The sequence below is a fragment of the Prenolepis imparis genome, unplaced genomic scaffold, assembly GCF_030444845.1.
Source record: "Prenolepis imparis isolate NDT839.2.m4 unplaced genomic scaffold, iyPreImpa1.0 SCAF_7, whole genome shotgun sequence".
NCBI classification, from domain to species: domain Eukaryota; kingdom Metazoa; phylum Arthropoda; class Insecta; order Hymenoptera; family Formicidae; genus Prenolepis; species Prenolepis imparis.
The window spans coordinates 8,450,284-8,472,462 of NW_028141165.1; the positions used below are offsets into that span (position 1 = coordinate 8,450,284).

Sequence of the window (22,179 nt, forward strand, 5' to 3'; positions counted from 1 at the left end):
TTTCTCTTAGCAGAGTATTAATACATCGTTCTAAGCTCCTCTATGTAATAAATGTATGTCCTGTATCCTTTAGAATCATAAATAATAAAAATGATAAAAAAGGCTACTTTTTATCACAATTAAAATATGATCATTTCATGTTAATAACAGTTGTTGGTTTTTGTCAATCTTTGTTCTTTTATCACACTAATAATATGGCAATAAAAATTTTATATATCAATAAAAATATGGCTATATAATAAAAATTCTCTATTAATTATAACAAAGTATTTTATAAAAAAATTAAAATATTTCGTCTTATATTCATATAAATTACATTTTATTAATTATATTTTTAAGCTGTTACTATAAAAATGTTTTATACAATGTACAATATGTTAGAATGATTTGTACAATCTTGGTTTTATCGATGTTCTGCTCGGCCAACGAGTTTTAATCTGAAATGTTTAACATATATTTACAAATAAATGTATAAATGCATTACAATATTTCACAGGAAAGTAGGATCCACAAATTGACATGATTATTCAAATGTCAGCATTTGTTTCATCAATGGTGTATGTACCTCATGTTTTAATTTTTGTATATTTTTTCTTCTAGTACCTTCATTATCTGAATGTTGTAAAGACTCAACAGAAGATGTACTGTACCTCTTATCAGAATTAAAATCAAAAATTACTTTGGGTGCATTATTATTATTGGTTTGTTTGTGATTCGTGGATGGGCTCAAGTACCAATAATACATAGCCTAAAAAAGTTATTTGAAACATGATAAATGAATTATCATGTATATAAAAAATGCAGTAACCGAGAAATATTCTGACAAAAATTCAGATATATATCAAATTTCACTTACCCACAATATACAAATCATCCAAAATATAGTTAAAACTAGTGGTTGCATATTTTAAATTAATGTGGATTTTAAATTTATATATAATTTTTTTGTGAAATTATATTTATTTTATTATTTAAAATACTAAAAATTTTGTTTGACATGTTTAGATTTTTAGATTATCAATTATTCAGTTTTCATTTGTTATATATCTTAGATATTTTTAAGTGTGATAATTTCATGATACGTAAATGAATCATTTTATTAGAAATTTTAAAAGAAAGCAGCTACAAATAATATAATATATTTACATACAAAATTAAATGTACATATATCTCTTCTTAAAAATCAACAAATGTTATCATTCATTGTTATCTACACCCATTTCTTCTTCATCATTTTCTTCTGTGTTATCTGCTACTTTAAGTTTTTTAAAACCATGTTTCTTTGTATATACTCCCAAAAGTAACAACTTAAAAACTGCTAATGGTTTATCCAATAATTTCTACAAAACATATCAAAGAATTAATAACTTTTTGAAATTTTGGTATATTATATACCATAAAAGATTCAAAATATATACCAGAATTTGTGCTTGTTCCGGTGTCAGTACGTCATTTTCCTGACAAATTTTGAATGGTTTAGTTAAAGTGATGACTCCCTTTTGTAATGAGGTAGGCATACCCAGCTGTCTTAATTGTGGTTCCATACTGTGTTGGAATTGTGGCAAAGGTCCCTCTGGTAATTCAACTGTATGAGGTGTTACAAATCCAGAACGAGCAAACTCCATTTCTTCATATTCCTCTGCCCATTTTATTACCTATATATATAAATGCATTATTAAAATAATATACAATCTTTTTATCACATAAAGTTTAAAAACATATTTTCTATATAAAATTGAATATGGAATTTATCTAATTTTAGCTTTAATTTCAGCTTAATATTACAATTTCAATTTATATATTTATATACCTGTTTCTTTGATTTATTAGTAAATAATAGGCCACATTGACCTTTCATCGAATGATTTCTTATGGCATTAGCCAATTTATGTATGCCGTCTGCAACCTCGGTCTCTTGTGATTTTCCCAGACCCAATGCAATTATTCTAAGTTTTCCAAAAAAAAATCTACTATCTTTCCATTCTGTACGCAGATCAAGAAGCTTAGTATTGCGTGTATTTTGAACAGAGATTAAGAATATGTGATTGTAGTCTTCTACACATTTCTTAACATCTTCTATAATCCGCTGTTTCAAAGCTAAGCCCTTTTTATTGGTTTTAGTGAGAGATACTGTAACAGAAAAATATTTTAATTATTGTGTGCATTTGTATTGTATAATATTATTATTACAAAGGTGCAACAAATAACACAAGTATTTATGTAACATAGAAGCATAGCTATAAATTTTTGTTACAACAAAATTATCTATATATTTAATTGTAAATTAAATTGTAAAATTGATGAGTTTAATAATAATTTTAGAGGTTAATTTAATCAAGATAACTACTGTTAAAAATATTTCATATACGAAATTATACAATTAATAATTCTAAAGTACCTTTTTTGTCCCTCTTTGAAATTGGCATCTTCGAAATCAAATTCTTTTGCAGAAGAAAAATAGAATTAAAAAATAACGCAATACACACGTGGTTGCATAAACTGACACAACTCTCTCTAGTTTCAGGTTTCAGCTTTCAGCGCCATTTGCTCGGACTGTTAGCGAACTAAACGGTCATGTGACAAGGCATAGATGTATGTGAAGAAAATTACACATTGTGCGTAAGTAATAAATTTTACTACGAAACTTCTATTTGTTTATTGTTTATTGATATATAAAATTTACGATGAAAAGTATTTTCATTCAGATGACAGCATTATTTACAACGTAATAACCGTTACTGGTTTACCGTATTGTAAAAACATGTATGTAAAAAACTGCTATTTTTAACCTTAAATTTCTCACAAACTGTAGACAAATTGTACGAAACTTTAATTACGATAATGTAAATCGCAAGGAGTGTGTATTCAATTTTAATGTAATCGTAGCATTTTTATTTGTAAACATTAGGTTCTTTAAGATATTTGGAGAGGATGTTACGTGTAGGAAACTGGATAGATTTCTTCCATCAATTTAAAAAAAAAATTTTTATTGATACTTTTTGAAATTTTAGATATCGAATTTATGACCAAAAAACTGCCTATATCCTATATTTTTGTAAAGGTAATTATTAATCTCTCTAAAAGATCAACTTTCTTTTCAATTTTGAAAAAATAATTATTAAAAGTTTCTGAAATCTGTATAAATAATATCTTTAAATTCCAGTTTTTAAATCAACTTTCGATTTTCAATAAATAAAACATTTATTTTCATCGAAATAAAGTCCGTCTGAATAGAATGTCACATTATTTAACATTATTAACAAGAATATCAGATGGTGATTTGAATCAATAGTTTGCATCCTGCAATTAAAAAGGTTATTAGGAATAATTAGCTCTTTCTAATTTCTTTCTTTATTTCTTGCAGATAATTGATTTTCGAAAATCGCGCGATCGAGCGATTCGAATCGACGCGGGGCGCCGCGCCGGAAGCTGGCGCGCGAGCGCCCGGCAAGATGGTGGCTTCCGCTAGTCGCGCCAGTGCATTCAGTGAGAGCGTAGTGAACGGTAGCTGTTGAACACGTCGAAAGCTCGATTTGCCAGGTCGCTTACAGCACTCCGAAAGGTGAGTCCCCCCACGTCTCCCACGAGCCGTTGGTCCATCCGGGCGACCTCGTATCTCGTTGACATTCGCGGTCGCGGACGTCCGCGAATTAACGCGATGTGCGCCGTAAGGCGGCCCGTGTGAACCCCGTAGCCATGCAGCAGCCCGAGACGATGTCGGCTCGTCGGAGAATCTCACCGGCGATGTAATTTCTCTCTCTCTCTCTGTCTCTGTCTCTGTCTTTCCCCTCCCCCCCTTGATTTCGCGGAATCGAATTAAATCGCCGGTCATTCGGGCTGACAATGAGATGCAGGCAGATAGTTTTGCGATCCGAAGGCGGCCGCTTGCCGCACCGATGACGCACGAGACGCGCGAGAGAGAAAGAGAGAGAGAGAGAGAGAGAGAGAAGGAGCGCTCGTCGTCTCGCCGCCGCCATGTTGCGACCGGCGACGAAATTCCTCGCACGTTGCCGGACTATCTCGAGGGAAAGATATCTGCGTGGCTCCGTGGTTATCAATCGGACGATAACCGGGAGTTGTAGAAGGTGACGATTTGATGGGAATGAAGGACAAGGGGGAGAGGAGGAAGGGGAGGTTCGACTACGCTCGCCTGACCATTCGCATCGATCGCTTTTTTCCATCCCTATCTCTCTCTCTCTCTCTCTCTCTCTTTCTCTCTTCCTTCTCTTTCTCTCCCGAAGTTTTTTTTATTCTTATTTACAGAAATGGTATAACGTAAAAAGTTATTATCTGCGATGTCGTAATCGCGTCTTTTCTCTCTGGTTCATGATTTGAGAATTTTGTGGTATTTTTCGCGCAGTTAGCTGATATATCGTATAAATTGCGCGTCTCGTACATGAGAGAGAGTTAAGTGGGTGACTTTTATTAATGACATGTGCGCCGCGAAATCGATACGCGAAACGAGGATGTTTCGTTATGAACATCTTGGTCGGTCATATTTGTACGGAATCGCGTGAGCCACGAATGAGCGATATCTTCCACTTTTTTTGCGACAACTTTGCCGCTTGAAAGGTTGCCCACCTTTGCTTTTATGCACATATATGTATATCTTGTTGTGTATGTATAACAGACAAATGTGCAAAGACGTAATCTACAAGACAGGTGATCCACATATGTCGCACGCGAATACATCTTTATACTTACCGATATCTTTATCGCTAAAGTATACGATTGACGCAAGTATATATCGCGCATTAGCCTACATTCATTTTTAAAATACAAATGTCGAAATTTCTCCTTTGCACACAGATAGAATCTCTTGGAATTTCTCTTAGAATTTACCCTGAAAATCATGATAATCGTGGGACAATATATGATATGGAAAGAATTTTATGAGAATTTCTCTGATTAATATTTATCAATAAAAAATAATATCTATCACAATAAAATATAAAATATGTTTGATTAATTTTATTATATAGTTAGTAAATTTTACTATATAGTTTAGTAAAATTAATCAAACATACGTTATATTTTATTGTGAGAGATATTATTATTTTTTATTGTGATAAATATTAATCAGTGAAATTCTCATAAAATTCTTTCTATACTATATATATTGTTTTACGATTACCATAATTTTCAGGGTAAATTCTAAGAGAAAATTCTCTCTGTGCATAAAACCGATTTTCTTGCAGTAAATTTTTCTTCGCCTGAAAAAAATATCGTTATTGGATAACTATATTTCCATTTTTTATTTACACGTTACGTATATATCGCGTATTAGCCTACATTAATTTTTTAAAATACAAATGTCGAAATTTCTCCTTTGCACACAGAGAGAATCTCTTGGAATTTCTCTTATTTACTCTGAAAATCATGGTAATCGTGCTGCGACAATATGGTATGGAAAGAATTTTATGAGAATTTCTCTGATTAATATTTATCACAATATAAATAATAATATCTATCACAATAAAATATAAAACATGTTTGATTAATTTTACTAAATTACATAGTAAAATTAATCAAACATATTTTATATTTTATTGTGATAGATATTATTAATTTTTATTGTGATAAATATTAATCAGAGAAATTCTCATAAAATTCTTTCCATACCATATTGTTTCACGATTACCATGATTTTCAGGGTAAATTTTAAGAGAAAATTCTCTCTGTGCAAAACTGATTTTCTTGCAGTGAATTTTTCTTAGCCTGAAAAAAATATCGTTATTGGATAATTATATTTCCATTTTTTATTTACACGTAACGTATATGTATATACATATATCGCGCATTAGCCCTACATTAATTTTTTAAAATACAAATGTTGAAATTTCTCCTTTGCATAAAACTGATTTTCTTGCAGTGAATTTTTCTTAGCAAGAAAAAACTATCGTTATTGGATAATTATATTTCCAATTTTTATTTACACGTCACGTATATATCGCGCATTAGCCTACATTAATTTTAAAAATACAAATGTTGAAATTTCTCCTTTGCATAAAAACCGATTTTCTTGCAGTGATTTTTTTTAGCCTGAAAAAATATTGTTATTGGATAATTATATTTCTATTTTTATATACACGTCGTTGATAAATTTTTTTTCTACTGAATTCCATTATTATATACACACTACACAGAGAGAATTTTTCATAATTTTACCGCAAAATTCACTACAAATTTTATGTTTGATGAAAAGCTGAAAATTACTATGTTGCATGTTAAAATCATTATGAGCAATTAAATCAGATTGATAATATACTGCATTATAAAATTTATATAAAATATTTTATATATTTATCACTTTTTTGGCATCTACGTATTCTATTTATATAAAACACTTAAAAAATCATAAATTTTTAACATATTTTAAAGTTATTGAAATTTTGCATCATATTTTAGTAAAATTAATCAAACATATTTTATATTTTATTGTGGTAGATTAATCAGAAAAATTTCATAAAATTCTTCGAAATATCATGTTGTTTCACAACCACCATGACTTTCAGGATAAAGTGTAAAAGAAAATTCTCTCTGTGTAGTTTAAAAAATTAACACTACTCGTTTTATTAATCTGCAATATGTCGCGAACGACATTTTTTTTTTTTATCTACAATGAAGTAACGAAATTGAATGTTAATAACAAGAGAGTGTTAAGTAATTTTTTAAATACATATATACTTAATGAACTAGAGAGCTTCCAATATAATGTATAATATGCTCTTCCGGAGATATCGCTTCGATAAACGAATCTCTCTCACGAAGCTTTCTTCACTAATTTAGGTGTGTAATGAACGATATTATCAGATTACCTGTCCGCATTCTGTGCCCGCCCATCCTCGCCTCCAAGTCATCGAACAGTCGGCAAGGTCTTTTTTTGCCAAGGCCGACACCCTCCTCTTCTTTCTCTTTCTCTTCACTCCCTCTGTTCGCCTCCGCGGTTCTCTATGTATTTGCGTAACAAGCGAGAAGGCCTCTTTTACGTTCCGAAGGCCATCGCATTTCTCACTCTCGCGATCACTCGTGGCTGTCACCATTCATCCGTCGACGGCTTTACTGACCGATCGTAACCTACCTAAGCACGCGAGAGAGAAAACGATACTTGCATACGAGGTGTCGAGAAGAAGCATTCAACAGTCTATACGACAGGTCTTATCTTCTGTCAAAACTCAAAGTCTTAGAACGTCTCAGTAATTTTTTAGTTCTGAGTTAGAAATGCGAATTTATAATATTAAGATTCAAAGAAAGAGATGATAAATAAGAGATTTTCATTTTTAAAAAATTGACTGCGAGTTGGAAAGAATTTGAGTCTTTTTTCGACACTCCCATTTTTTACTAATTTAAATTAAATTTATAAAGAAACATTTGTGTGTAATTGACTATCATTTTTGTTTCGTATGATGATTAATATATCACGTATATTCGTATCCACGTGAAATGAAAAAAGTCGATTAAGTGAGAAAAATACATTATTTTGAGAACCTGATGACAATATTATTATGGTTCGCGGGAAAAGCGAGGCACGGATTAATTGAAATATCGATTGTGGTACAATCTTGTTGTAGTAAACGCGAGATACAGGTGAGAGATCCGTTTATCAGCGCATTCTCGGAAACACGATATGTGGTTTCTATAACCGAGTTAGTTTACCGTCTAATGTGTTCCTAGACAGAGATCTAAAATAATAATCTTAAATTCCATAAACTGAAATTCAATAATAACAGATTGAAAGTTCTATAGTATCTCATCGAGTATTTTTGTAATTAATTAATCGTTAAAAAGATCTTCTCTCTTCGTAAAAATTAAACTAAGAATTCTGAAAATTTATTTCAGAAGTCAAAGAAAAAATAGCATAAAAAATATCAGATATTATTGTTCCGATTGTATATTATTAATTTGTATAAAATCGATCTGCAATCATATATGTTGGTTACACAATTATATATGCGCAATTATATATGCGCAATTATAATGCGCTTGTTTAATGCGATCCAATTCTGCGATATACATACACATATGCTTCAATGTATATATCTCCCGGGACTGCTTATAGCAATTATTGTTCCGTTGTATTACAGCGCGAGCTGTAATCGGAGTATCAATTTAATCAAAATGATTTGACGTTAATGATTATTCTGATACATTATTTACCGTAATGTTGAGGCCATTGCACGCTAACTTCGTTAATTTAATATCGGAGCGCCCTTAATTGGTAAATGGCTGTGGGCCTTCGGTAATCCATCGATGTTGAAGAATTTTCGGTTTAGCGCGAGTCATTTATCGGGATCCACATCGAATAATCGATTTATAACGCGTCAATTTGAGATACTTCTCTCTTTCTCTCTCAGTCTATTTATCTGAATTTTACATAATACATACGTTCGCGTCAACTCGGCTTTGATTTTGGATAAAAGCGTTCCCGAAATCATATATTTCGCCTGTCGATGATGCAGCGTCAGTTTATAATTTCATCGCTTGTCGATCTCGTAGATAACGTCACAGTCAATCAAAAATGTGTCGGCAGTTTATGCGTCGTTTGTGATTAAATTTATGCAATTTCGAGTGATTTAATTTCGCAGATTCCGCGAATTAATTTTTATTCACGCATATTAAGACATCGCCTTTTTTTTGCGCGATACGTTCGCTTAAAAAAATTTCTAGTACTCTTACCTTTATTACGTGTACAAGTAATTCGCGATTATACGCTCGAACGTCGTTAGTTGCTAATGACGGAAAATTGAAAACCGATGCATGCCAAAACTAGCTACGAGGATGTTTCGTATAATGCTTCTAATTTTATCGAAAGCGCGCTAGTAAAATCTCTGACGTGATTTTATTGATTTGCTTTTAGTCGAGCAAAGACGATCGCGTAAACACGATTCACTCGCGATTCCACACACAATCTCTTTTAGTTATTATATTTGTGTCGCTATTAACTCATTACTATTCGAAAAACCTTGCATCACAAAGAGATTGCAAATTTTTTTATTTTATTTAAGAAAAAAATTGCTACTGTAAAATTACTGTAAATCGTGTTACGTTCGACAATTGTTGTAATAATCTCGAAGAAGTTTCCTAATTTCGAAGCAAAATCAATCGCGTGAGAAGTTTCTGTTTTATTTGACATTTGCATAAAATTTTTGCATAAAATTTCGTCGGACTCGTTGCTATCGTGGAAATTATTGAATTCGTGGTTGCAACCAACAAGAGGCAATCAGATCCCTTATATATTCGACGGTCGGCGAAGCGCGCGTTAATGGATCTCTGAAAATCGCGTTTCTGCCGTAATGATTATTCCATCTGCGGATGAAATTCGACTTGACGCGAGCTCATTTCCTGGTTGGAAAGCGGCGCCCGTGATCGGAATTGCGTCAGGCTTATTCAAGAAAGATCGTATTCATTCCGTTGCATCGTCGTTCGCATTTGCAGCCTGGTGTATATATTCGTTTTTTAGCCGAAATGTAGCATCTGATTCGTAGTCCGCGATAACAGGCTTCTGGTGATAATTTATACGAGATAATATATTTATTCTAGAGATCTATATACATATATATTATTTATTTAACCCTTGCTTTGCAACTTAGGATGACTTTCGGTTTACGTTTTTACATTTTTACATTTTACACAGAAAACATTTTCTCTTAGAATTTACTCTAGAAATCATGGTAATCATGGGACAATATGGTATGTAGAAAGAATTTTTTATGAGAATTTCTTCGATTAATATTTATCACAATGAGAATAATAATATCTATTACAATAAAATATAAAATATGTTTGATTAATTTTACTAAACTGCATGGTAAAATTAATCAAACATATTTTATATTTTATTATTGTAATAGATATTATTATTTTTATTGTGATAAATATTAATCAGAGAAATTCTCATAAAATTCTTTTTATATTATATTCTCACGTAGTCTCACGATTACCATGATTTTCAGGGTAAATTTTAAGAGAAAATTCTCTCAGTGCATTTTTTATCTTTTTACCTTATCATTTTATAACACTTTTATACATTACAATAAGTTCAGATCAATTAAATTGAAATTAAAATAAAATAAAAATAAAATAAAACAAAATAAAATAAAATACGCAACATTATAGCAATAGAATATATATAGAATATATATATATATTGATATATATATGATTGTTGAAAAAGACTTCTTTTTCTAATATTCGTGATTTAAAAGAAAACTGCGAGGCTTTCGGAATACCCTTTTTGTAAGAATATGTATATCTGTGAATCACATCTGAAATAACGAATTGGAGAGAATAAGAGACTACCTAATTGTCGCGATAATATTTTTCTCGCGTGGAAATAGATCGATTGAAGATGGAATCGCGATTTTATCAGAAAATGGAAATTCGTCGGCGTATCGCGAGGTTGTTTTGAAAAATTCGACAATTTTTATCGGCGGCGATCGCGATGCAATTAGCATCTTGCAAGTTTCATTTGCACGAACGTGTGTTGCGCGTGTTTCGCTCCGCGCGAGAGCGACGTTAATTATCGTGCATCAATTAGTCCTGCGTTTCGGAGCGAGCTCTGTCATTAACGCGTGTCTCTTGCCATCGTCGACGTGAGATATCCCGGATGTCGAAACTGTTTCGGGCGCGTAATTTGCGCTCCCGAGTTCCCGCCGTTTTAAGCTATTGGAAACTCGTTCGAATTAACGCGCGGATTACGCAACAGGGCAATTCGAAACTCGGAGAAGCATCTTGGGGAAATTTAGCAACGATTATAATGTTCCTTTTCCTAAAATCTTATGTTATCGTTATATTTATCATGCCATAAAAATATTGCAACACGAGATAATAAAAGTAATCTCTCCTTTTATCGTGAAAATTCTCGAAAATAATATTAATATTATTAGAATATAATGATAAAAAGAAGAAAAGAATAGAATTATTAAATGATTTTTTAATGATTTTTTTTAAATGTTGAAATTAGCTTTTAATTATCCTTTCAATTCTGCAAATATTAATTCAGATACGCTTTTATCGCGAAAATGTTAATTTCAATAAGTGCGCGTGTACATTTTCGTAGAATACGTTCATTGTGGTAAAGGAAATCCGTGGAAATTATCTGTAACGTCAAAGTGCCTTTGATACGTAAGAGACTTTAAAATATAATGAAAGTTGTTTTAACGTAAAAAGAGATTTTCGTGGAACACACGTGCACACACGGTTCTTCCGACATATATTATTAGTATTGTGGATTCGAGACATGGCCGCATTTGTGCGACAGATGCTGTTTTAATTAATAAATATCCCGCGGCCTGCTCTACCGTGAAAAAAAAGTCGCGTTGAATAACCGCGTGTATTCGAGCGCAAGGACGTGATAACAGAAATTGCGTAATAGCGTGAATAGCAACGATTAAGGAGAGGCATCAATCGGCACGTAACCCCGGTTGCGTAATACGTCTGCGGCGGAAGGGCAATCTATTAAATTGACATTTTCGTTGCGGGCCGTCGAATTATCGATTCTCGCATCGATAGCGCCGGATTAAATGGTCAGGGAGGGCGGATCCCAAAGGCCAATCGTAACTATCTCCTTGGGAACACTTTATGCTCGCTCTCGACGGGGGGTGAAGGGAGAAGCGAAGGGATTTCATTATTACACGGTAATGCGGAAGTGAAGTGCGAACTAATAGGGAACGTATTGCTTGGCAAGAATGAGATGGAAAATTCTACTTAACGTAGAATATCTGAATGTAAAAATTCCCTGCTCGAATATTTTTATACGTGCAGAATTTAAAAATTATTCAGAGAATTTTAGTTGTGACATTCGCAGAATCTCTGTTACATGTACAATTTATAACCTTCTAGATTTATAAAGTGCAGAATCTGCAAATCTAGACTCTATTCTGAAATTTAGAATTGTAAAAAATTGTGCGCAGACTTTATTATCTATAATTAAAAACATTAAAATTATTTTTCTAAAAATAATTTATTATTAGACTATTATTTAGATAAAAATCATAATTTTAATTACAATATATAATAAAGTCTGTACGCAATTTTTTACAATTTTAAATCTTAGGATAAAAGATTTTGAGAAGATTTTACATTTCATAGATCTGAGAGATTTTACAAGTTTTATACGTAGAAGATTCTAAATTTGCGAATGTTACAAACTTAAATTCTCCGAATAATTTTTAAATGATCAGGAAAACTTTTCTAAAAATAATTTTAATTATTTGCAGAAAAGCCAAATGTCAAATAAAGAATTTAATTTATGCTCGATTCTCTCGTAATCCTGAAAAAATTCTTGGATCATCTTTTTGTTTTCTCTCGGTTGGCGTGTGTAAAATACGCGTAAACAAACACCCTCGCGAGCCCTTATTCAAGCTCAGCTGGATGATTGCGCAACCTCCTCCGGCAGGTCTCGTCGACGAACCCTCCAGCAGGGGGTCGTACTTGCAGAAGTGGTTGCGAAAAGAGGGTCTCTCAACTCGCTTTTAAGAAACAACGCTTTTAGTGTCCGACATTTTCGTCCTAAGTGAATTTACTGAGATAATTAGCCGATGCTACGTAATTGACATTCCCTATCGACGTTCAGATTGCATTTCCGAAAGGATTTCTCTCCCTTTCTCTTGTGTAGAGATTAAATAGCACGATTTCGCGTTCCGCACGAAAAAGTTATAATTAAAACGAGATAAAGAGAAAGATATCTTTCAAGATAAACTTCTGTAGAAATACATTTGTTCTTAACTCTAGCGCGCAATTTCAAATATAAAGAATATTAAAATACATAATTTTTTAATTATATAAGAATATATAATATTTTTTAGCTATTATTGGTATGTATTTTTATCGAATCTAATAAACCTCTCGAGCTTTTACGATAATTAAATAAAAATTACATTCAAGTATTAATGAATTATGAATTATTACCGACTCTCTGTAGAAATTTTAATTCTAATCGAGCTCGAGAGGATAGATAAGCGCTCCGGTGTGTCAAGGTTGCATTGTGGATCGTTACTCGCACGAGCACTGTATCGCGACTCATCATCTCTCGTTAATTAGTAGTCCGGGGAAAACGGATTAGGATCGAGTACTTAGGGAATGGCAAACCGGTCGCGCGGTGTAAATTAGAAGGCGCAGTATAATCCGATTGCACGGCTACGTATAACGATTTATGTTTTCCCTCGAAGATGGAATATGCTCGATTACTCTGTAAATTTTGCTACGTACCACTCAATCTCGAGGTCCTTCGACGATGCTTCATTTCAATGTTCTTTGTTACTAGATAATATCTATATTTTTTTAATATTTAAAGAGAGATTTGGAAAATAGGCTTCTGTGTTAAAAGAGATTAATTCAATTTAAATCTTTCCACTCTAACTTTTTATAATTTTCTAACATAAAAATTTATGTAAAATAATATTTTTAGGATCAAATATCTCTCGATTTAAAAATTATTATTATCTCCATTCTATACTATTTTCGATATTTCAGTATTGAGGTAATGATGATTTATTTCGCTATGGCCTTTTTTGGCACGAAACTCAATTTTCCATTATATTCCGAAATAAAGTTTAACGTCAGCGTAATCCCACATGGGGATCGCAGGCGTTATTCGCAAACGCGTGTGCGAATGACGTGTCCGTGACGGTAAAGAGCGACCGCATGCGTGACTCATGTTGAGAAATACACGGAAACTGCGTACAGAAATAAAATCGTCGAAGGAGTGAATTGTCGCGAGAGAGCAGAGTTTAATCCATAATTAGCTCTGGATATGCAAGTTGCGAATAGAGAAGTAAAAGTTCTGAATCATCCATGTTCTCTGAAAGATATCATCAATTTCTTTCTCTGTGAAAATGTCTGAAATTTCTCAAGACGACTCCGAGGAGAATCGCGTAGACATCGCCAAATATGACAATGATTTCGAATAACCGATGTAAGACAGAAGCACTCTCGTTATATTAATATTGCAGAAAAAGGGAAGGTGAGGAGATGATACATATACAATAAGTGGTTGAAACTGTGCATTCATTTATTAGTTTTTTCTACACCGAGAGAATTTTCTCTTAGAATTTACCCTGAAAATCGTGGTAATCGTGGGACAATATGGTATGGAAAGAATTGTATTTTATGTTATGAGAATTTCTTCGATTAATATTTATCACAATAAAAATAATAATATCTACCACAATAAAACATGTTTGATTAATTTTACTTTAAACTGCATAGTAAAATTAATCAAACATATTTTATATTTTATTGTAATAGATATTATTATTTTTATTGTGGTAAATATTAATCGAAGAAATTCTCATAAAAAATTCTTCTTTCTATACCATATTGTCCCATGATTACCATGATTTTCAGGGTAAATTCGAAGAGAAAATTCTCTCTGTGTACATGTGCATCCTGCAGAGTTACACATTTTTCACAGCGATGCAAAATTTGTCAGATACAATCAGTGTAAAAATCGACACATTATCTTTAAAAAAATATTACCAAATTTCATTTAAATTTATAGAAAGGATGAATTTATAAAATTAATTTTAATTAATAAAAGTTTTAAAAGTTTTATTAAATATATAAACTAATTTTATAAATTCATCCTTTCTATAAATTTTATTAAAAAATTAATTAAAAATTATTAAAAAATTAATAAAATTTATAGAAAGGATAAATTTTAAATAAAATTTAAATAACATTTCTTTCTAAAAGACAATGTGTCGATTTTTACGGATTGACAGATCTGACAGATCTTGCATCGCTGGGAAAAATGTGTAACTCTGAAGGATTCATATATAGAAAAAGACTAATAATAAATGTGCACAGTGTGAACCACTTCATTCTTTTTCTTATGAACAAAGGTACAACTTTACGAACGCTCCTCGTATACATATATCAATTTCTCTCCGTTTCTTTATTCACGCTACGCGTGCCGTGCGTGCGCGAAGTGCAGAGAGCGCAAAGTCGCGACATACGCTTGACATCAGCCGCTATTCCAAGCTGGCTGACGCATTACTATCTTTCGCCGAGTCATCCGTATCGCGGCTAACGTATGCTGCATCGTGCCGGTGTGCATGCACGTGCGTAACGGAAAGGTTCTCGCGTGCAGCCTCTTTTTCCGGTCGGTTCACCGCCGATGACGTGTAGGGGACGTAATGTCTCCAACGATCATCATTCGCAGTCGATCCGGCGTCGTATCCATCTCACGTAGATGTACTCGACAGGATATATACAACGTCGCGATTCTCCTCAAATGTCTGTCTAAAGATATTAGATATATCGACGATTACGAAAATATTCGTTATGCGAGCAAACATATATTCTACATAAAAATCCATGGTACTGTATCGTGGGCTTTAGAAAAAGAAATAATTTGTATCATTTATATAGAGTTTTTAGACCACGTAGATAGTGTCACTTGAATGTCATGAAATTGAAAGATATTAAAAGTATGCAAACACGTTTCTTATCATATCTGAGATAAGAAGAAATGTCTTTATCTTTCTCCCTCTATCTTACGATTTATCATATAAACCGAATATAAAGGGAATATTTCCAATGATATGGGAATAAATATATTAATATATAAATTATGAATAATATAAATTTAAATAATAATATATAAAATAGAATAAATATATATTTTGGAAATATTCTAAAAATATTCGAGAATTTATACATATATGTATACTCATCATGCAATATCTTGTATGAATTCTCTGGAGAATGAAGCGAAGTCTGTTAAAGTACATACAAAAGAATCTTGGACGAATCTCGTCGCAATTTTTTTTTTCTGTTCCTACGCATTTTCGATTGAATCCGCACGTGTGGATCTGTCTGAATGGAACTCGGAAGCGCCTAGTAAAGACGAGACCGATTGTGAATGGCAGTATGGTAGTGTGGCCTCTACACGACAGCCGCGTTAGATAACTGCTGACTCACGCGAGTTGCCAGGGAAAATGCATTCTCATCTTATTCAGAAAAAAAAGCGTAGCATTTTTTGTTACAAATTATTACAGGATCTACGATATCTCGAAAGATTTAGAAAGAGTTTCGACAAAAGTATATGGCAATTTTGTTTGTATATGATATGATTTTATAAAAGAACTTTGCTTATTAAAATTTGGAAATAATAATAAAAATGAATGACAAATAATATTATAATAAATAATCGAGTATAATTCATTATTTCTATGGAGATATCGTACGTAAAATTCGTTTTTTTTTTTTTTTTTTATGTTTCTTACATGTAACAATAAATGTTATCTCTCTGGAAAGCTGGCGAAATCCGGCGTTTATGTATCCATAGCCATTTCAGTTGCGTTTCACGCGGTGATATCGCTCCAGATAACGTCGGCGATATTACAATTCGCATTCGGATATTCAGCATTGTGCGATGGGCGTCTATTGTGTTCGCGAAGAGAGCGTATTGGCGTCTCTTCTCATACTCGAGAGAGAGAATGGTTGTGTGTATATGTGTGAAACTGTCGAGACGTCGGGGATATTTAGGATTCAAGTGACTTCGTAGGCTATTATCGTTGCGTTTAGTCGACTCTGTTTTGCAAGCACGCATTATCTCTGGAAATAATGGAAAATTAATCTTCCTTTCTAACATTTTCAAGGAAACGTGCTTTAAAAAATAATGTGTATTTAATATTACATCACCTTACGTGCTTTGTTTGTAATAGTTGAATCGGACTTTTTTTTATTACGGAGCATCATTAATCTGGAAGAGTGCGGTAACATAAAAGATGGAAAATAATTTCATGATTTTATTAAACACAATTTTTTAATTAAAATTATTTTGCATATTTTAAATTTAGATATACATATATTAGATGGGGGTTTTGTGATAGAAATATTTATATCTTTTTTTTTGTATATAATATTTCTTACTTTATAATGTCGAATACACAAATTCTTATTAAACGTCTAATTAAATGTTTGTTAATGAAATCGAATTAAATCTCAATACCTGATTCGTACTGACTTGATGAGAAAATAGCAGAGAGAAAGAGAGAGAAAAAAAGGAAGTTAAAAAATGCACTGATTGCAGTTTGTCGGGCAGAGAAAGAGAGGAAGGCTAACCCTCATCTCTCTTTCGACCTTCGTTTGCAGGATGAAAGCCCTTGGGCTAAAGTGGCTGCGTGTGTACACGTACACAATGCCGTTTACACGCGTATATACTGTGCCACCTGTGGCTTGTTCGTCCACTCAAACGACGACGATTTCGAGTAGATTTCATGTCACCTCAATCTGGACCAGTTTCATACCGCAATTATCGAAGAAAATCCCTAATACACGCGTAACCCGGCCGAGAATGCAAAAGTATAGCGTATTTTTGTACGAGAAGAAATTCTTAAATTTAATTCGTGTGCAATTAAAAGATTTTCGCTCATTTTAAACGAATGTTATTTTCAGATTAATTAGAGAACACAGCATTTATATATATATATATTTTTTTTTTATAATTCGACAATTAGGCATCATCGTCTGATTAATGTAAGAACAGATGACAGACATGTGACAGTATTTCTGGCTGTATATTCTAGAGACAGTTCTTTGCACAGACAGTTGAATAAAATTATAGATTAGATTATACGTTTGAAATAAAGATGCATAAAAAATCTTATATATAAATATATTAATCTCTCTCTTCAAAGAAATTCTAAAAAAATAATTATCAACAGAAATGATTATAAATATTCACGGAAGAAAAAAAATTAAGATTCCATTAAAATTAAACTTCTTATAGATTAGTTGAAGAGTTTTATTATATTTATCTGCAAAATCTTTCGAAGTATATAATTAATCGAAATGATTTCTCTCTCTTATCGATAAATTACTCATTAATTAAATTTCGAAAATCATTCGACATTCTCTCGTCGAGAAAGAATCATTTCGCTTGACATTGTTACATCCGACTGTTAATTGACCAGCACCCTGTAGAAGAGAATCTAGGCGGGAAGAGGTCAACGAGCTTTCCGATTAGTCGGCGTTTTTCCATTCTACAGAAAGATCGCGATAACCGACTAACTCGGTGCGCGCGTCGCGCGGTGCAGTTTTAATACATTTGCAATTATCGATTTGCATTCCTGGCTGTGCCCTGGCTGTTTGCTGCTGCTCGTGACGGCTCAGACCGACCTGATGTCGTCGCTGCCGCCGCCGCCGGCGACGACGTCGTTGTCGTCGTCGTCGTCGATGTTTTCCGTCGATTCGACAACCGTTCGCGAGAGAGAAATGTTCGCATTTCTGGCCGCTTTTTTGGTATTTTCGACGAACGATATATCGATCGGACGTCGCTTTCAAGTCTCCGATCAGTCGTTTTCGCTATATACTAGCCGATGCACGGCTGGTCGGTCCGTTGTTTTTATCCTCTCAACTTTTTAACCGGGTAGGTATATATATATGCCCCTCATACATTCTCGAGATTGAAATTCGACGAAATCGCTTCTGCAGATTAAAATGGCTCGCATCGATTTTTAGACAGACGTCGCGTGAAAAATACGCGTTCCATTTTCTCGCGTCCATTGTTTTTCACTTTATCGTTCTTTATTCTAAATTTTCTTTACTCTGACTTTCGTCTTTTTGGTCTCAATTTAAAAAAAAAATTTCAACATTAATATACTATTTTATTTTTATTTTTTTTACCATATCTTTTTTTGCTCGTTCCGACATATGATGATAATGCAATTGAAATTATGATTTCATATCATTGTAATTTGCATGCGACATATCGAGTGGCCAAGTCAGTCGCCTCGTTCGCTTTATAAACCAGAGAGGATTTTTATCGCCTAACATTATGTAGATTGCAATAATAAATAGACCATGTTACTCTCAAGTACTTTTAGAAATTAAATTATCGGTTACTAGTGTGTGTCGTATATACATACGAATGTACGGACTCTATTGCAATGTTCTATTTTTCAATTTCACATTTTTTTCATATGATAAAACGATAAATCTTTTAAATGGACATTGGATGAAGTTCAACAGATTTTTTTTATTTAATCCACTACCTAGAACGATTTGATTAAAAATATACAGCGCCACAGCTTTTTAATAACTTTAGAATAATTGTTTAACGACTTGATTTCTTTTTTAATAACTCTAATTAAAACAAATTGATATGCATGAATAAGTTTTAATCTGGATATATGGATACTCACAGTTAGTATCGTGACGATATTATTATTACGAGAGAGTTTATCCTGAACATGACATTTCAGGGTAAGAACACGTAGGTCGAAGTCGGAGAAAAATAGAACGCTTAAGAGGTGACGTTGTTTATTCCGAGCAACGTGACATAAATCCAATGACACTATGCTAAAAGCAACGTCATTGTGTACGTCTAGGAATGAAGAATAAAATCGCGTGATTTAATCTCGGACCTTTGGCGTACCTATATACATATTACGCATCGCGCGATGCAAGTTGCAAGTATATCGTGCTATCGTCGAGAAAAATGCAAGAGATGCGAATTCAGCGATTTTGCCGAGATCTTTTTCTCGCCTTATTTTGAAGGAGAGAGAGGGAAGGGATTATCAAAAATAAAATCTTGAAAATTGAGATTTGCTTTATGCAGGGGTTTTTTTTGTTTTTTCTAGCCCATTGAAATTCATATATTAAATTCATATATTAAATTTATATATTATATATTAAATATGTATTTTTCACATTGAGAGTTTTACTAAAGCCGTAGTAGATAGAATTCTTAATAGATGATATTCTCTCGTTCTTTTAAATCCGCGATACCATATGATTTTGGTAAATTGTGACGTAACTTTGAATCGCGATTCGTTATCGATGTATCCTTGGTTACTCGCCGGAATATAATCTCGGAGGACAAACGGATTCCGATGTATGTAGATGTGGGCAAGGTCAGTGTCGCACGTTAAAGCATGTAACAACACACGGATAGTTTCGCATCGCAGCTTTGCGAGAAAAGCGCATTCATCCTGCTCTTCGACGCGAATCGTCGGTGTCCGCCGACCGATTCGCGGCCACTTGCCAATTAAAAACAAATATATGCGGCTTATCCGCGGTCGACGGGTCGTCGATAGGGTGGAAACGGGGGAGGGTGGAGTTATAGGAAAGGGAAAAACAGGACCACCGCCGTCGTCCTGTTTACCATTTACCGCGCGTGTGTATCGATCTCTCGTCGAGGGGCTGTGATCGCGCGCACTTTCAATCGAGACACGTGCGACGGTCATATAAGAGAATCAACAATTACATATGTCGAGAATGTGTGGACGGTCGTAAAAGTTTATATAATATTGCAAAAAATATCTTTTATTTAGAATATATTAGAAAATCGAAGATTGTTTCTGTCTCTTAACATCTGCAAATCAAGATTCGATTAAATGGACTATCAAAATCTCACTGAAAGAATTAGTTAACCTCTGTTTCATTCAGTGATATTTTAAAATCTTATATTAAAATTATTTTAAAATTTTATATTTTAAAATCTTATTATATATGAGATGAAATAGCAATATATTTTGTTAGAGAAATATCTAATTGTAAGTTTGACAAGAGCCCTGTCAAAAATCATTTTTATGGACTTATCACATCTTAAAAATAAAAAAAATACATAATATGTATATAATTCTGGATTTGAATATTAGTCATACTCATTTTATTCCAGATATGTGTGTGTATAGGGTTTAATAATATTTGCAAATCGAGATTCGATGAAATGGAATAGTGAAGTCTCACTGAAATAATCAATTAATTTTGTTTCATTCAGTGATATTTTAAAATCTTATGAAAATTATATTAAAATCGTATATTTAAAGATCTTATATATGAAATAAAATAGCAATATACTTTGTTAGAGAAATATACAAGTTTGACCAGAGTCCTGTCAAAAGTCTTTTTTTTTAATGGACTTATCACGTCTTAAAAATAAAAAAATATGTAATATACATATATATAATTCTGGATTTGAATATGAGTTATACACGTTTTATTTCAGATATGTGTACAAAGAGTTTTCTTCCTAAAAATAGCGCAATCTAAAATAAATAGAAAAAGTTTTAAAAGATACATTATGTCCATAAAAATTTTTAATAAAATAGGAGCAACGTGTGTGCGCTTTTTACAGAAAAAAGATCAGCAAAATACTTACTAATAAAATATTTTCGGTGAAATCTGTCGTTTCTGCTTTAATCAGTGACATTTTCACTGATTCAGAAAGAAAGGATTTACGCGAATCTCTTCCGGCGCTGAATCAAAGATTCAAAAGCTCGCTTTGATCTGTGGATTCAAAAGATTCTTGAACCGCGGTGGATCCGAAAGTTTGCACATGTTCTAAGACTCATAAATACGAGAGAAGAATTCACTCGAGAATTCTTCAAAGATCTTAGATAATAGATGGAGATGAATGTTCATTTTCGACAAGTTAAACAACAAATACACATCCTTCGAAAATATTCCGCGATTGACGATGATAGCCCAGCGGAAATGAGTTCATATGCGTCACACGCAAACCGCGAGCCAATATTGATCTATTTGTTACTAACCTAGTGTATACGTTGTATTCCGAATAGAAGGTTAAAGGCTCGCTCACACCGATCAACGTCGAGAATTTTCATTAAACGTCTGACAGAATACGCGAATCGCTTCAAACATTCGTGAAATTATCGATTTACGTAAAGCTTTGTGTTCTCAAAGAATGCTCCTTCAAACGCGCTTTATTCGCGCAAGAAAAAGAAAAACATTCGCATTTTTTATATTAATCTCCGCGATACCGATGTATGTTTTATTAATAATCGCCAGTGACTTTTGATAAACGCGGATAACGGAGATAGAGTTTCGCGCGTAGCTAGCGCGCATAAAATTGTCTTTTTTGATATTAAAAAGTTAACAGCCTCGAAAGAATATTATTGCGCTACAATAGAGGGATTATATGGATGATGGATGGGGGTGGAAATCTCGCGCGAACGCCGCGTCAGGCTTGATTTATGCTCAAACTCATCGTTCTTCTTATTCTCTTTTTGCAGGTAAGTCCACCATTACCATCACCATCACCACCACTACTACTACTCCTCACCCTCTCGTCGACGTCGTCAAAGGAGACACTGTACCGCCGCAGAAATTGGTTCGTAAAACCGCCCTTTATCGATTTTCGTTAGCCGACATGCCGCATACCTTCGCAAGTTTCACTCGCGCGTTCTCGCGTACAAACGCGCACTT

At 33.2% G+C, this 22,179-nt stretch overlaps 2 protein-coding genes across 3 annotated transcripts in view; one reads left to right on the forward strand and one right to left on the reverse strand.

The window, feature by feature from the left end:
• Window positions 1-1,123: 1,123 nt before the first annotated feature.
• Window positions 1,124-2,554, reverse strand: Rplp0-like (ribosomal protein LP0-like). The gene is made up of 4 exons (XM_083042580.1): window positions 2,399-2,554; window positions 1,811-2,130; window positions 1,419-1,655; window positions 1,124-1,340 (listed from the first exon to the last, which is right to left on the reverse strand). Exons 1-4 carry the CDS (start codon window positions 2,424-2,426, stop codon window positions 1,197-1,199), a joined length of 729 nt encoding a protein of 242 aa, XP_082898706.1. The 5' UTR covers window positions 2,427-2,554; the 3' UTR covers window positions 1,124-1,196.
• An 861-nt stretch (window positions 2,555-3,415) lies between these two features.
• The window catches only part of 14-3-3zeta (tyrosine 3-monooxygenase/tryptophan 5-monooxygenase activation protein zeta), a 49,793-nt gene continuing 31,029 nt past the window's right edge, over window positions 3,416-22,179 (forward strand). The window contains exons 1-2 of one of the 2 annotated variants that reach the window (XM_083042579.1): window positions 3,449-3,562; window positions 21,987-22,084. The gene's annotated coding sequence lies outside the window, so the exon portion shown is untranslated. Of the gene's footprint in view, window positions 3,563-21,986; window positions 22,085-22,179 lie in introns of both variants that reach the window. The other variant, XM_083042577.1, reaches the window with a different exon arrangement.

What these genes read in the sequence shown, in the direction of transcription:
- Rplp0-like (XM_083042580.1), bottom strand. Translation starts at nt 2,426, where the DNA reads ATGCCAATTTCAAAGAGGGACAAAAAAG. An exon ending in TTCAAAGAGGGACAAAAAAG is followed by an intron (nt 2,131 to 2,398) that starts GTACTTTAGAAT and finishes TTTCTGTTACAG; the next exon opens with TATCTCTCACTAAAACCAAT. An exon ending in CGGAACAAGCACAAATTCTG is followed by an intron (nt 1,341 to 1,418) that starts GTATATATTTTG and finishes TATGTTTTGTAG; the next exon opens with AAATTATTGGATAAACCATT.